The sequence below is a fragment of the Poromitra crassiceps genome, assembly GCF_964638095.1.
Source record: "Poromitra crassiceps genome assembly, chromosome: 19".
NCBI classification, from domain to species: domain Eukaryota; kingdom Metazoa; phylum Chordata; class Actinopteri; order Beryciformes; family Melamphaidae; genus Poromitra; species Poromitra crassiceps.
This window is the reverse complement of record NC_139646.1, coordinates 17,134,326-17,150,299: the sequence shown is the minus strand read 5'-3', so window position 1 is coordinate 17,150,299 and position 15,974 is coordinate 17,134,326. Positions and strand designations below refer to the sequence as shown.

At 43.9% G+C, this 15,974-nt stretch overlaps 1 protein-coding gene across 1 annotated transcript; it reads left to right on the top strand.

The window, feature by feature from the left end:
* Positions 1 to 2,475: 2,475 nt before the first annotated feature.
* exosc9 (exosome component 9) lies at positions 2,476 to 10,940 on the top strand. The gene is made up of 12 exons (XM_083655672.1): positions 2,476 to 2,610; positions 2,926 to 3,020; positions 4,635 to 4,754; positions 5,874 to 5,976; positions 6,109 to 6,246; positions 6,588 to 6,670; positions 7,498 to 7,630; positions 8,103 to 8,191; positions 8,699 to 8,845; positions 9,153 to 9,358; positions 9,800 to 9,881; positions 10,039 to 10,940. Exons 1-12 carry the CDS (start codon positions 2,545 to 2,547, stop codon positions 10,100 to 10,102), a joined length of 1,326 nt encoding a protein of 441 aa, XP_083511798.1. The 5' UTR covers positions 2,476 to 2,544; the 3' UTR covers positions 10,103 to 10,940.
* Positions 10,941 to 15,974: the final 5,034 nt, after the last annotated feature.

The following is a 15,974-nucleotide window of genomic DNA, read 5'->3' as shown; positions in this document are numbered from 1 at the left end:
CTGTAGGGGGGGGGGGGGGGAGAGTGGTAAAGAAAAAAACATATAATGGAGAGGGGGTGGTGGCAATCAGCGTGGGGATGGGGGCAGTTGGAGGCAGGATGGTGAGAGGAGTGTGAGATAAGGGGGGTCAGAGATGAGGATGGTGTGAGTGGGGGGGTGGGGGTGGTGGTACATAGGAGGATGAGGGGAGGGGGTGGAAACTAGGAGGCAGGTGTGAGTGAGACACAGGTTATTTATAGAGAGAGTGAGGCGGATGAGAATGGCAATGATATAAATAGAAAACACACAAGTGAAGGTTGAAGGTTAGAGAAACAACAGACTAGATGGAGGTCAGATTTGTACAGAGCGTCCTCAAATTGGGGCTTGTTGAGTCTACACATCCATCTTACATGCTACAGTTACCTTACAACAAATTCCCCTCCGTCTTCCCCGCTTGCTCTGGTAATGGATTCCCACATCAAGACATTAACACAGACCTACATGACTCCCTTCCGAGTAGACAGCAGGAAGAAACCTCAGTGCTTTCGAACTCTGCAGCATATAACTAGCTTCCTTCCACACAGATCATAATTCCTGATCTTTAAATGACAAGATTGACAACTGGCATAAGATTGTGTTTGCGCGTGTGCATACTGATATGCATTTAAACCCATGGAAGATAATGGCCTGAATAAAAGGTAGGCCCACACTTCACAGAGGACTGTGACACACAAAGACCATTTCAATGACCCTCTATTGATCAGGCCGTGCCTGGCCACTGTTGTTCACAAAGCAGCTGGAAATGAGAAACCAGGAAGGGAGATGATGAAATGGTTAGTAGCAATGAGGGGCGAGTTTTTATCCCGAACGACCTCAAGATGGCGCTGACGTTCAATTGTATTACTTGCATCTTTTTGGTTGTGAACACCAGCAACGCAAAACATGTCCACATCATTCATGACAGACAAAAAACATCAGACAGAGGCTGCAGAGTGGAGTGAGAGCTTAGTGTTTACAAACTCCTCAAATCACATTCAGCAAATTATTCTGGGAGTTCATTTTTTCTTTAGCTCGGTACATAAAATAACTGGTCAAGAAGCATAGCATGACTAGACTAATCCTTCAGCTGCTTTGGAAAAAAATATGTAATTTCCCCCTTTACTTCAGATGGAAGTGGGTATTGCCTGCATAGTATGTATTCTGTGGCTCCCTCCACTGTCCAGAGAATCGTTTGATGAGTGAGTGTTTTCCTGGTTGACAATATGATAACTGGCGTGTCAGCAAGCAACACTTTCACCAATATCACCATGATGAGATGCTGCTGGAATCACCCCGACCACCAAGAAAAGGCAATGGGGCAGGACTGTGGAGCTAACATGGCTGCCACCGAACCCTGCAACGTCCAAACGCTTTGGGTCAATGCTTTGACAGCACCTGCTCCGCTAGCTAGCTGGACGGCGCGCCAATCAGATAGCCAACGTTAGCATAATATAAGCTTAGCGATAAACTAATGGGCTTACAAAATAATATCAACGAGACCAAAAGAAAAACCTAGTTTGACATAAGCTACATAACACAACTAAAACGCATCTTAAAAGGTATGTGAATAAGTACCAAAAATGTTTGTATATACTGCAAAAAGTATTAGGCAGAAAATGAATGGATGGCAAATGTTAGCTTGCTAACTAGCGGTTATCTATGCTAACATGAATGATGTACAGATGTCAGGGAAGGATGAAGTATGAACGAGCGGGCACAAACAAACAAACCTTGCGCGTTCGGTTTTTGCAGGAAAATGCTCGATATGCTTCTCCGCTTCGGCAATATTTTAAAGGCACTACCTTCCCCGTTTGACGCACTTGTATCGGGATATCGAGGCCTGCCGTGTAGGCTTGGAAATGAGACGAGGGGGACCGACGATGACAGCGGGGTTACGGCAGTGTGTGGTTGCTGCCTGGGAGCGATTCAAACTAGGCATGCGCGTAGACTCAGAGCGCGAATGCTACCTTCCCGTACTGTCAAAATTCTAACGACTTGGCAAAGTGGTACGCTAAATACGAAAGGAACGGGAAATCGGCATGATTTCCATAAATGCAACAACATACACCAAAAACGTCATTTGTTACAGGCCCATTTGTAATTATATCCGACCAAAATCACTGGGATTAGATACAAGACGTATGTACGAATCATTGACTGTACGAATGTATCGGGAAAACCTAAGATTACGTGGAGGATTTGAATGTATCAAAACGCCGCTGTGTACCGTACCCACATTTCAAATTAAAAGCTGAGCTAATTTGGAAACTGGATTCAACAACAGAAAATGCTGTACGTGCTCAGTAAGAGGTTCCAGTTTATAACAGTACAAATAATAATAATAATCACAATTGTATATTGTAAGCGAATTATACCGTCTAGGGTATGGGGGGATGCTAATATTTTATTTTCAAATATGTTATGTTCTATGTTCTTCCGGGGCGCAGTTCACAAAGTATTCATGGCCGCATGCTTGTTGCGGTACAGTTGTGAATCTTATATGTCACGGAAAACACAACTTTCAGTATGAGAGATACGCCGTTGGCTAACTGTGAGCGGGATTTCTTGCTTAAAGCTATCGAAGAGAAAAAGGTATAGTTGCTGAACATGGAGGTTGTGTCTAGTTTTGTCATTGACTTCGGTTTATGCTGCTATTTTGCTTATTATTGTTGTACAATGGAAGAATGACTTTGGGGACAATGTGACAGCACCCTTCTTTTTATCTGCTTGTTACAATTCAGTTAGCCTCCAATATATTCAATGGCAAATATTCAGGCACATTTACTTGAAACTGAAGTTCATGGTTCTGTCTTTTTGTGTGGAGAAATGATCTCCAAGTTCTGATAGAGAAATAAAACTGTTACAGTTTAGTTCTACATTTGCACTCACCTCTACTTTCCCCTACAGCGTCTGGATGGACGGCAGACCTACGACTACAGAAGCATAAAGATCACGTTTGGTACTGACTATGGATGCTGCTTTGTGGATCTGGGCAAGACCAGGTGAACTTTTGAGCCAGATACTTTAAACCCTTTGGATTTTATCCCTGGGAAACGCGGAAGGGATAAAACAGCTGTGCAGAATCTGTTGGCTGGTCTGTAAAATACACATTGCATACCAGAGAGCATTAGGTTTGAATTGAGCATATCCTTTGCCAGTGGCTCTCAATGTGGGGTCCGGGGACCACCACCAGGGGTCCCTGAGGGGGTCCCCAGCAAAATGCCGAATATTTCAACGTCACCTTTATTTCAAGTCGATTTTAGTTTCACTGTTATCTCTCTACCTACAATACAGATAGCCAGGGAATTTGTATGGAATTCGTTCATGGACAAAATCATGTCTAAACAATAAAAAATAATCAGAGAATTCTGAGATTTGGGTCTGAGAGACAAAATCTCATCAAATGGGGGTCTGTGGCCCTAATATGTGTACTACATTTGGGTAGGGTGACCAGACGTCCGGGGTTTCACCGGGACAGTCCTGATTTCAGGATGAACGTCCCGAGTCCTGACAGGTATAACTCGGGGACACTGAAAGGTCCCATTTTCAACACACACTGCCAAATTGTCCTGGTTTCCACCACAATTAAAATAACAATACCGGTAATATTATTATACTGGTTTTTCAGTGCTACATACTAGACATTTATATGTTCTGTCATGTGGAATCAATCTCCATCTCTATATGAAAAAAGTGCGCCCTGAGAAGCAGACAGCAGCCAGGAGCTGCAGCGCTACCAGAGATACTAGAATCAAAGCTGCATAGATCATAAGAAGAGGACAGAGCTATCACTCTGGCCCTGAAATAAATATAATTTTTTCCCATTGGCCCGCAAAGGAAGATTGAAGGTTAAAGCCTGTATTGGCTTACATTCTGCTGCAGGACTTTGGGCACAAAACAACAATGGAATGATATTAGCTGTGTAGAAAAATAAATAGATTTATATTGTCAGCAGAGTGATGCATCTTCCCTTTATCTGATGGAGAGGATCTCAGCAGAGCAGCCAGTGTGCACAGGGATGGTAAAACTGTCAATCATAGTCAAGAAATGTATGCTAATCAAACAGCAAGATCCAACGGAAGTGTCTCAGTTTGGGGGTTTGATAAGGTGGTCACCCTACATTTGGCGTCCTTGATATGAAAAGGGGCGATCCTGTCGTATCAATAGCTAGTGATGGCCAATGGCTTCACTACGCAATATTTCTTTTTTTGTTATGACGCATTTTATGCGGCTATTACGTTTATGAAATGAAATGTGCTCTACAAATACAAATTGACTGACTGATGTCATTTTCACATGGGTCTGTCTGGTGCAAATACAGACTGTATACCGCTAAGTACTTACGTACTTAAGTACTACACAGGTGCGCCAACCCGTCAAACCAAACCAGTCATTTGATTCAGTTACTTAACAAAGCAGTCGTTTGCTTCATACATTATAAGTCACATGATTTCTTCCCCCGCACCAAAGCAAGACTTGCATACCAAGTAGTACGACACATGCCTTTGAGCTTCGATGTCAGACATAACATCACTATCATCGTCATCAAATCAGTACTACTGTCTGTGCTATTGTCATGTTAAGATGGTGGAATATCACTCTGTTCCTCTGTCCAGGGTCATGGCCCAGGTGTCCTGTGAACTGGTGGCCCCCAAAGACAACCGGCCAAATGAAGGAATCATATTCTTCAACATAGAGCTTTCTCCCATGGCCTCACCAGCATTTGAACTGGGCAGGTGGGAAAAATAAATAAATCAGACTATCCTGTATGTTCGGTTTATTTACTGCTGCTTACACATCATACTGATGTCTTGTGTGGTTAAGCATTGATTATTCTCTTGGACGGTATGTTATTTCTCATCTTTTTCTCTTGAAGGTGAATACTGTTTACAACCTGCACATAATAGAGCATTTGTTGTTGTTTCTATGATGGAGTTCAGCCACATACAGAATATTTCAACACACGCTGATGAGTAAGACTAGGCCCGGCATGTTTACTTAGTTGTCTGTTGGGCAGTAAAGCAGTGTGTAATGCAGTAAAGCAGTGTGTAATGCAGTAAAGCAGTATGTAATACAATAAAGCAGTGTGTAATGCAGTAAAGCAGTGTGTAATGCAGTAAAGCAGTATGTAATGCAGTAAAGGAGTGTGTAATGCAGTAAAGCAGTGTGTAATGCAGTAAAGCAGTATGTAATGCAGTAAAGCAGTGTGTAATGCAGTGTGTAATGCATTAAAGCAGTATGTAATGCAGTAAAGCAGTGTGTAATGCAGTAAAGCAGTGTGTAATGCAGTAAAGCAGTATGTAATGCAGTAAATAAGCAGTGTGTAATGCAGTAAAGCAGTGTGTAATGCAGTAAAGCAGTATGTAATGCAGTAAAGCAGTGTGTAATGCAGTAAAGCAGTGTGTAATGCAGTTAAGCAGTGTGTAATGCATTAAAGCAGTATGTAATGCAGTAAAGCAGTGTGTAATGCAGTAAAGCAGTGTGTAATGCAGTAAAGCAGTGTGTAATGCAGTAAAGCAGTGTGTAATGCAGTAAAGCAGTGTGTAATGCAGTAAAGCAGTATGTAATGCAGTAAAGCCGTGTGTAATGCAGTAAAGCAGTGTGTAATGCAGTAAAGCAGTGTGTAATGCAGTAAAGCCGTGTGTAATGCAGTAAAGCAGTGTGTAATGCAGTAAAGCAGTGTGTAATGCAGTAAAGCAGTGTGTAATGCAGTAAAGCAGTATGTAATGCAGTAAAGCCGTGTGTAATGCAGTAAAGCAGTGTGTAATGCAGTAAAGCCGTGTGTAATGCAGTAAAGCAGTGTGTAATGCAGTAAAGCAGTGTGTAATGCGGCTGTGTGTCTTCTTTCTCTACAGGCAGTCTGAGTTATTAGTGAAGCTAAACAGACAGCTGGAGAGATGCTTGAGGAACTCCAAGTGCATTGATACAGAGTCGCTGTGTGTGGCTTCTGGAGAAAAGGTAAAACACACGCGCACACACGCACGCGCACACACACACTCCAAGAGACAGAAAGGGAGAGGAAGGAAGAGTATCAACTTCTCCTGGCAGTCATAAATGATGTTGATAATGTAGCTGTGTGTGTGTGTGCAGGTGTGGCAGGTCAGAGTGGATGTTCACACATTGAATCATGATGGAAACCTGATGGATGCAGCCAGTATCGCCGCTATCAGCGCTCTGTGCCACTTCAGACGGCCCGACGTCGGGGTCCAAGGAGACGAGGTCACTGTGGTGAGTCGGCAACAGCCACAAGAGGCAGCGTTTCTGTTTCACTCGGTCTACTTGGAAATGCATCAAATTACAAAATTGCTTTGCCATTCGAATTTTGCGACTTTCGGATTTGAGGTCCGCTCCTTAAAGGTGTTATCAGATGATGTAATGTTCAGATGACCACTGGCTAATTCATGAGCACGGTTATATTTGAATGGAAATGTTTTTCCACATGTTGTTTTAATGGTCAATTTGCTATCATCTGTGTTGCACCACAGATTTGTAGCTTGTGCCCAAACGGTTATAACACGCATGTTTATGTAACACTTTGTAACAGTGTATTTGCTCCTGTGCTCCCTCAGTACAGTCCAGAGGAGAGAGACCCCATTCCTCTGAGTATCTACCACATGCCTATCTGTGTCAGCTTCTGCTTCTTCCAACAGGGGTAAGGCCAATCTCCATCCACACACAGTGTAGGCACTGGCCCAGCATACTGTCCTCATAATAAAGACACTCTGCTTCTAATATTTCTTCTACTTTCCAAACAAACCACAGCTGTCCACGTAACAGGTTGATTCACTATGGCATCAATTGGAAATAGACAGAAAGAAATATAATTCATTTATATGAAAAGTTTGCAGATTATTATTTGAATGTCACTAGTGCTGAGACAAATTGAAAATGTATATAGTAGCACAGCACATGCACAGCAGAATCTGACATGGTGCAAAGCGACAGTACAAGACACATGTTATTTAAATCAGACTTAATTCTGCATTCACTTCAAACAACCCCCCTCTTCGCTCTCTACTGTCCTTCTTTTGCCTCCTGCCTTGCCTTTTTCTTTTATCTCTCCTCTCCTCTCCTCTCCTCTCCTCTCCTCTCCTCTCCTCTACTCTCTCTTCTCCCCTCTCCCTCTCCTCTCCCCTGTCCTCTCCTCTGTCTCCTCCCCTCCCCCCCTCTCCTCTCCTCTACTCTCTCCTCCCCTCCTCTCTTCTCCCCTCTCTTTCTCCTCTCCCCTGTCCTCTCCTCTGTCTCCTCCCCCCTCCCCTCTCATCCTCCCCTTTCATATTTATTTCCATCTGTCCCTATGCTCCAGCTCTCCCCCTCCTTTGTGTCATAGTCATTTATTGGTTTATTCGAAAGCGACGAGCACAGATGAGATTGATTCAATATCAGCGGCAGCATCTAATGAAGCCAGTTCATATCTGTAGCCGACGCGGACTTGTGGCAGCAGTCTCCCTCCTCATATCCTGCCTTCTGCCTCTGCAGAACTTATCTGCTGGTGGATCCGTCTGAGCGGGAGGAACGCGTGATGGATGGCTTGCTGATGATCGCCATGAACAAACACAGAGAGATCTGCTCCATCCAGTCCAGTGGGGGCATCATGCTGCTAAAAGAGCAGGTGAGCTGACACTGACAGGTGCTACTGCCAGAGCAAGAACATGTATTCTCAAAGAGGGGGGGGGGGGGGGCAGGTGGTTGAAGTCGTTTTTGATTTTTGATTTTTAACTCTCTTTATTGGCGTTTTCAAAGTTAGGCATGAATAGGAAAACAATGCACATGAAAAAAATATATACAGAACAGAAATAACATACATTTTCTTATATGAAAGTTACCGTACATATGTGAGGGGAAAATTAGTATTGTAATCTATGCAATTTGCACTGTAATTTTTGCAAATTCAGTTCACATAGACAACACAAAAATGTATTATGACAAGATTAATTAGAGAGCCTGCGTGCTAGAAGGGTTACAAACATTAGCATGTTATATTGAGAGCTGGTTAGCATGAGATCAGCTCCTTTGACTCCAAAGACTGCTGTCAATGGATCAGGATCAATGACTGATGAAAATGTTTATCTGTGGTGTTGAAGGTTCTCAGATGCAGTAAGATTGCCAGTGTCAAAGTGTCGGAAATCACAGATCTCATCACCAAAGCCTTGGAGAATGACAAGAAAGCCAGGTGGGTTGTTGCATCATATTGAAGTGTATGGCACTAATGTAATGTTGTTGTTATAAGAGATAACAGGTTTCATTTATTACATTCAGCAGTAGTATCATTTTTCTTTTTCTTTTGTTGATTTATTTATTTATTTAATATCATTTATATTTTATTGAATTTTCAAACTTTATAACATGTACATTACATACAGTACAAGTCGACAAATAATAATGAGGGATCTAAATATCATCTCAAGGGGCTATCCATTAAATCAAATTTCAAATAAGTCCCATTCACACCTGAGATCAGTACAGGCTTTCTTCATGTCAAAGTTCTGCACAGGATACATACAGTAGAGAAAACGTATCATCTCATATACGAATCTAGTGCTAAAATGAGCAAATGCGATGCAGTTCCCCATATTATTTTTCCACTGTAAATATACATAAGATATTTGCCCCATTTTAAATATAATGTTGTGTCTTGTCCCTTATTCTGTCCTTTGATTATTTTTTATTTACTTTCCAGGAAGGAGGGTGGCAGGTGTGGTTTTGCAGAGTCGATGCCTCAGGAGCGAATCACAGCACTGAAAATGGACGAGACTCCAGTGGAGATGACAGATGTCACAGAAAGAGCCAATGACATTGTCCAGAGAGCTGAAGCCCCGCCTCAAACGTATCCTACACTGAGCCTGAACCAGAAGAGCATCGGCAAGCATAAACTAGAAATATGTATTGTCACATGTGGGGATATATTGTCACATTTTTATATTGACATATTGAATTTGGATATATCGTCCCATCCCTACTTGCATAACAATAACCCAGTGATCTTTCCACCAATGAGCATACAGCAATACAAATATGCACAGTATTTGATATAAAACAAAGCAAAAATAGCACCAAGATACCTCTTACCACCTGCATGTGAGTCTTGTGTTTTCTCCTGTGTTTTTTTTTTCAACCTTAACTGTTCATACCAGGGTGCTGTCTCCAGTGCTGCCCGAACCAGGCATGGGCAAGGTGGGGGAGGGTCTGCAGAACAAGGTGGGGGAGGGTCTGCAGAACACCTGGGGACTGGAGCAGGAAGACGACGAAGAAGAGGAGGAGGATGACGGCGATGACGAAGAGGAGGAACAAGTGACAAAGATGGAACAGGGACAACATGGGAAGGAAGAGAGCAGAAGAGGTAATGTATTATTATGTCATTATTAGAGTTGGCCAGGAGCTCATGTTTTTGCTCGTTTGTCTGTTTGTCTGTCGACAGAATATCTTAAAAAGTTAATTACCCCCCCCCCTAAGAATTTGTGTCTGGTAGGGAGGGAGCAGTGGAGTGGAAGAGGTTAAAAAAGGAACATGAAAAGTACGGTACTCGTTCGTTGTTCCTTAAAAAAATACTTTCTTACTGCGTTACTTGTAACTCGTTACTACCCACCCCTGATGCCACCTTTAGATATTTCCCTTTTGAGTTAAAATATCGCATTTTTTTTTTCCAAGCAAATATTCATGTGTGATTGTTTGCGATTAAATCAGCGAATATAGGCTATTTCTCCCACCCCTTAAAATCTCCATGCCACCCTCTTGCCACCCCATGAATATTTCTCCATGTTTGCAATTTCTGTTGGTGTAGCGGAAGATGTGGTTGTGATATCTGACAGCGAGGAGGACGAAGTGGTCATCCTCAATCCAGAAACTCCAGACACAGCGGCTAAGTAAGTGTCTCGGTTGCCAACAACAATAAAGGATCAATTAAATCAATTAAATTAAGTTAAACCAATGTTTCATATAACAGAAGAAATATGGTGCTCATTTTACACACACATCAGATCGTTTTTTTTTTATAGAAATTGTCTCCTTTCTGGCTCTCAGAAACGCAGGATCCAGTTCCCACCAAAAGGGGGCAGCAAGATCAAAGAAAAAAACAAGGAAATGATGATGATGCAGACTTTGAGGTCACAGCCATCTGAGAGCCTGGGGCCTCAACTCCTGACAGAGGTCTTCAATGTACCAAGCCTCATTAAATCGGTATATTTGTAGCAGTGGCAGAGATTCCTCCCAGTTCCTCTTCGTGGTAGGTTTACCTGCCAGGACTAAAATGGTTCCTGATCCCCAGAGCTGGGTATAGAAAGAAAAGCAATATTACCTGGTCCCACAGCTGCTTTGGGTATCAAATTAATTCTAAATTCTTCAATGTGTTCGATTCTCACCATGAGAGTTTGAGTTTTCTTCTAATTTCTTCTAGCCATTTGAATCAACAGACTCAGTTGGTTTGATTCTGTTTAGAAACAGATGGTGTGTGCAGAAGTTGTATAGAAAATGATTCACTGCATATTGTGATGTACAGTACTTTTAACAAAGAAAAGTATTAAAAATTCCTGTTTCAGGACCGTCATCAGAACCAATATCGGTATAGAAAAGTTTCTAAAAGTACCAACTACAGTATATGCCATCTCACTGTTGTCAGGAACTGTGTTACAGCCTGCCTTTTGTTTGTTACACAAAGTTTGACCTGTGGTGTTGATTTACAGTTTTTATAAAGCATATTGTGAGTACAATTCATAATTGAATACAACTCCAATTAAAATATTTGTCAATAAAAGTTAAATTTTTAGTCTTGTTACAGCCCACCTACATCACAAGACTGAAACTTGCTACCCTTGCAGGGCTGCCTAGACGCTACACAGCCATGCACATTTTCAAGGCCACAAATAATATTCACGATTACACAGAGACTGTTAGTAGCTATATTAACTGGTACACTTGCATCTGTGTCCCCCTCCCGAACTATTTGTGTTTTTCCCAATTAAAAGCCCTGGGCCAATGTGGATATTAAAACATGAAAATGGGAAACGGTGTGCAACTTTCAGGTCAGGGGACATTACACGGTATAAGCGGGCCCAATATGCTCCAATATTCCATCAGAACTGCAAAAAAAAGCATACTCCCAAAAACTTGAGAGCTGCCACCTACAGTAGATAACACACATACTATGTGACAAGGAATCCAATCTGTCACTAACTACAGGAGAAGTACGAATGGGACGGAGACACCGCCCTACCAGAAAACAACAGCTTCTATCAATGCCAGTTTTGACAGACTGAACAGCGATATCCCCTAAAAAAAACTAACCCTAAAGATACAAGTGACGCACACACACAGAGGTTCTTAGGGCTTTGAAGCAGTCCTCGTAAGGCAGCAGCACCCGATGAGTGTCCTCAAGAGTCCTGAAGGCCTGTGCTGAACTGTACTGTATGTACACAGTGAGTGTCCTCAAGAGGCCTGTGCTGAGCTGTACTGTATGTACACTACACAGACAGTTTTAACTCCTCTCACACACATCCCGTGGTCCTTCCAGTCCTCTGTTATGGTACATGTCCCTAAATAACCCTGGGGCTTCGTGGCACTGGAACACTTGGACACAAATGGAACATTATGCACGTATGATCTTTGTGGATTACAGCCAATGAAGCTGATTGTGAAGTTGGCAGACCTTGGAGTCCCAACAACACCCACCTTTAAATGGGATTTTACAGACAGACCACAGGTGGTGAGGAGGGGGAGGGGGATACGTTCTCTGCTGAGCTCAGCTCTAAACTGTATGCCCTGTACGCTTATGACTGTTTCCACCCAGAACAACAAAATGATTACATATTATGTAGCTTACACAACCATCCTCTTTGTCAGGGGTGTCCTAGCCAGCGAGACTAGGGGTGTCCAAACCTTTTTGAATGGGGGCCAGATTAGGTCATGTGAAATTTCCGGGAGGCCAGCCAGCTGCTTCTTGCATCATATGGGTTATAAAAAAAAAAATCACATACAATACAATTGTGCTTTTGTTTACCATCTGAAAACACTAGTTCTAGCCTGTGTTGTTCCTACTTGCTGCTTGTCTACAAACTGTATGATAGTGCTGTCATCATTGGGTGAATGGAAAAAATGCTAAATGAACTTGCTTGATTAACCAATACTGTGTGGAGGGCCACATATAGTAGCCTATATTTAGAGAGACAACCCGAGGGCCACTTAAGATCGGTCAAAGGGTCAAAGATCTGGCCGCCGGGCCGGACTTTGGACATGCCTGCAGGCTGCTCTATGTTAAGATTGGCTGCTGACGAAGGCTGGACTCAGAGGTCAGCAGCCCCTGACTCAGGCCTACAGGAGGACTTGTTGAGAGCATTCTCACCAGCGGGATCACTGCGCGGTTTGGAAACACCACCCAGCCAGAGAGCATCACCACTCACAAGACATGCTTCACAACACCACCCAGCCAGAGAGCATCACCACTCACAAGACATGCTTCACAACACCACCCAGCCAGAGAGCATCACCACTCACAAGACATGCTTCTAACACCACCCAGCTAGAGAGCATCACCACTCACAAGACATGCTTCACAACACCACCCAGTCAGAGAGCATCACCACTCACAAGACATGCTTCACAACACCACCCAGCTAGAGAGCATCACCACTCACAAGACATGCTTCACAACACCACCCAGCCAGAGAGCATCACCACTCACAAGACATGCTTCCACAACAGCTATTTTCCAGCCACTGTCAGAATGATGGCAAAGGGCATTAAGGCGGGAAGGAAATAATACCAGACCCCCCACCTCATTTACACCATGGCCACTTAACACCTCAACACTCTCACACCTAGGCTACTGACTGGATTTCAACTAGCTCACTCTCCAGGTCTTTTTTGTCCAGTCCCGTTTTGGTTTGTACAATAATTCAATGCATAGTGCAATACAGTAATTAATAAATCATTCATAGTGTGTGTTATTCGTAGTGTGTATTTGTATATAGGGTGTATCTATTTTTACAGCGGCCACTAGGGGCAGAGGAGTCTATAATAAGGAAATGAAGGAGGCAGGTCTGGTGTAGAAATGAATTCTGTTTGTTTTCCATATTCTTGAGGAGGCACACTGTGTGGCTCGAATGACTGTAATGATGGATCTAGTGTCAGATTGTTAGGGAGGGACTTCAGCCCTTATGATTACGTTTTCTTCATATTTGTCTAGCAAGGAAGAACAAAAAGGTCAGGTTCCACCGAGATTTGAACTCGGATCGCTGGATTCAGAGTCCAGAGTGCTAACCATTACACCATGGAACCCCAGGCGTCACTTCTATCACATATTATAGTTTATAAAATATGTCCTCACCCGCACATGGATTTATTTTGATAGGCATTTAAATGCGAAAAGGATAGTACAAATACGCAATTTTTATTTTATTTCATTTGTTGACTTCGTAGCTAACACTTGATTCAACATCACCCAACTCAACTTCAAACTTCAATGTAACATAAATTACATGAATGCTACGTTCATTTTCTGAAATGACAGCTGCTAGCTAAATGCGGCAAATTCTGACAAATTTTACCAGTTCATATCATTTCAGTTTCAATTGGTTTCAATAGAAAGAAAAAAAGGAATGGCCAGTACGGGGATCGAACCCGCGACCTTGGCGTTATTAGCACCACGCTCTAACCAACTGAGCTAACCGGCCAGTTGCTGTGAGTGCCATACCATAATGCAAAATATCCGTCATCAGAAAAGCATGATTTAGCACTGATTTAGTACACTGTAGTCTAAAAAAGGTCCTAACGTTTCAGATTGACTCTTACGAGTATTGCATTTTATTTGACCTCTTTCTTACTTTGCACTATAACATGCACTGTGTACTGTCCCTGTCCTACATAATGTTAAACCCCAAAGAAGAATAAACACAGACAAGCAACAGCAGCAAGCCAGGGCTGTCTGTGGAGGCAACAAGTAAGTAGCTACATTTTCATTTTTACATTTGATTTTTTCCTCATTTTGCCTGATAGTCTCAAGTTTTGCAAACCGTTTTCTGTCATTCACATATTTTCAAATACTATTAAGTAACTTAAAAACTTCAAACTTAAGACACATATCACCTCACCTGGGTGAGTGAATTACTACACGTGTGGGTGTCGTTTCATGTGTACGTTGTTTGCTGTGCTGTACAAAGACCTTATTAAACGTGAGTGCTGGCCTTTTCTCCTTTTAAGTCTCTACCTTGGCCCTGCACCTTGATTGACTTTATTTTGGAGCGTGCTCGCTACTGCTGTTTTTTTAAGCAACTATTCTCTATCTTGGATCGATTATCTCTCACATGTCAAATCTGTCATTTCATTTGTAATGATATGACCTCTGTAAGACACACCACAAGGAAACCAAGCAGTCACAGCTGCTCCTGCGGGAGCTTGAAGTATCAGTTGAGTTCGAATAAGACGTACCACCACCACCAGAGTCACCTGCTCTAACCCCATAAGCTTGTTGGATTGTATCCACAACCCAATGAGAGAGCCTTGGAGACCGGTTGCTCAAGGCAGCTTGGTCTGTAACAGATGGAGTTTGTTGCCTGCGGGCACATGTCTGATGGAGCACTGTCAGGGCCCTGATGGGCATAGTGACTGCCCACACAGCCCTGCTTCACTGTCCTGAGGAGGGTAGAAGGGCACACCTCCCCGGACCAGACCTTAGGGTGGAGCGCAGGCAATAAGCATCAACAGTCCTTCTGTGCCGAGGCATGCAGCACTTAGCCTGGGTAAACCCAGCCCCCAGTGCCCTGCTCTCAGGCTCACCCTGCTTACAGTCACAAGGCTAGTGACTGGGAACTGAGAGAGCAGGTCACGTGGTGGCCGGGTTTACCTAGGCTATGCAGTACTGAGCACATGGCCGTAAGAGCCAGGGGCACAATGTGCACCTGTGGAAGCCATCGGCCACGAGGCACAATCTCCAGGTCACCCTGGCCGCAAATGAAACCGGGACAAGCAAAGCCAGGGAGGCTTGTCCTCCAAGAATTAAGGAAGAGTTGTTTTGGAGTTTGCCCAAGGCAGTTTGGTCCTCACTCTGCGCGGACACGTGTCGGATGGAGATGCACTGTCAGGGCCCCGACGGCCACAAAGTGACTGCCAACTTTAGCCTTGATTCACCATCCTGAGGAGGGTGGAAGGGCGCAGTTCGACTGACTGGTGTGGGCCTCGGACCAGACCTAAAGGCGTGGAGGAGGCAATATACAGTCCCCCATGTTCCGAAGGGCATGCTCAGAAGAGCCAGGGGCACAACGTACCCCGTGGAAGCCCTCAGCCATAAGACAGAGGCACCATCTCCCAGGTACCCTGGTCCTCAACCAGACTGGAACGAGCAAAGGCCCGAGGGCGGCTTGTCTTCCAGGCATTAAGGAAGAGGTGGATACAGGGTAACCGATTTCATCACATGAGGCACCAGGGGCAGGAGAACCCGCTGACTTGTCGATGGCTCTACCTCCGTGTCCCTGAGGGGAGGAGGATAGATGGAATATTGGCCCGGTGAATCAGACTGCCTGTATGCAAAGCTTGTAAGCTGTAGGTACGTCAGACTCGTCCACAGTGATGCTGAACCCACATGACACAATCTCTAGAGTGGTGTATAACAGGTACTGATCCCACATGACACAATCTCTAGAGTGGTGTATAACAGGTACTGAGGCGAAGCCGGTGGCAGGCCGGGGGCACAGTGAGCCAGGCCATGCGTGTGCGGGCTCGTAAGCCACCTGTACGCAGACACGCATTGCCGCTGACACATCGCACTATCTGGAGTGATGTGTGGCACTGAGGCACGATAAAGTCAGCTGCATGTAAAGCTCAGCATGTCCGGCTCGTTAACCGTGTCACTGAAAACCCCTCCAATGAGAACTGGGCCAAGCAAAGCCCAAGGACAGCTTGTCTTCCAGGAGTTCTGGAAAAACCTACCACTCTGACATCCCCTATGCCTGTTGGATTGTATTCCCAAC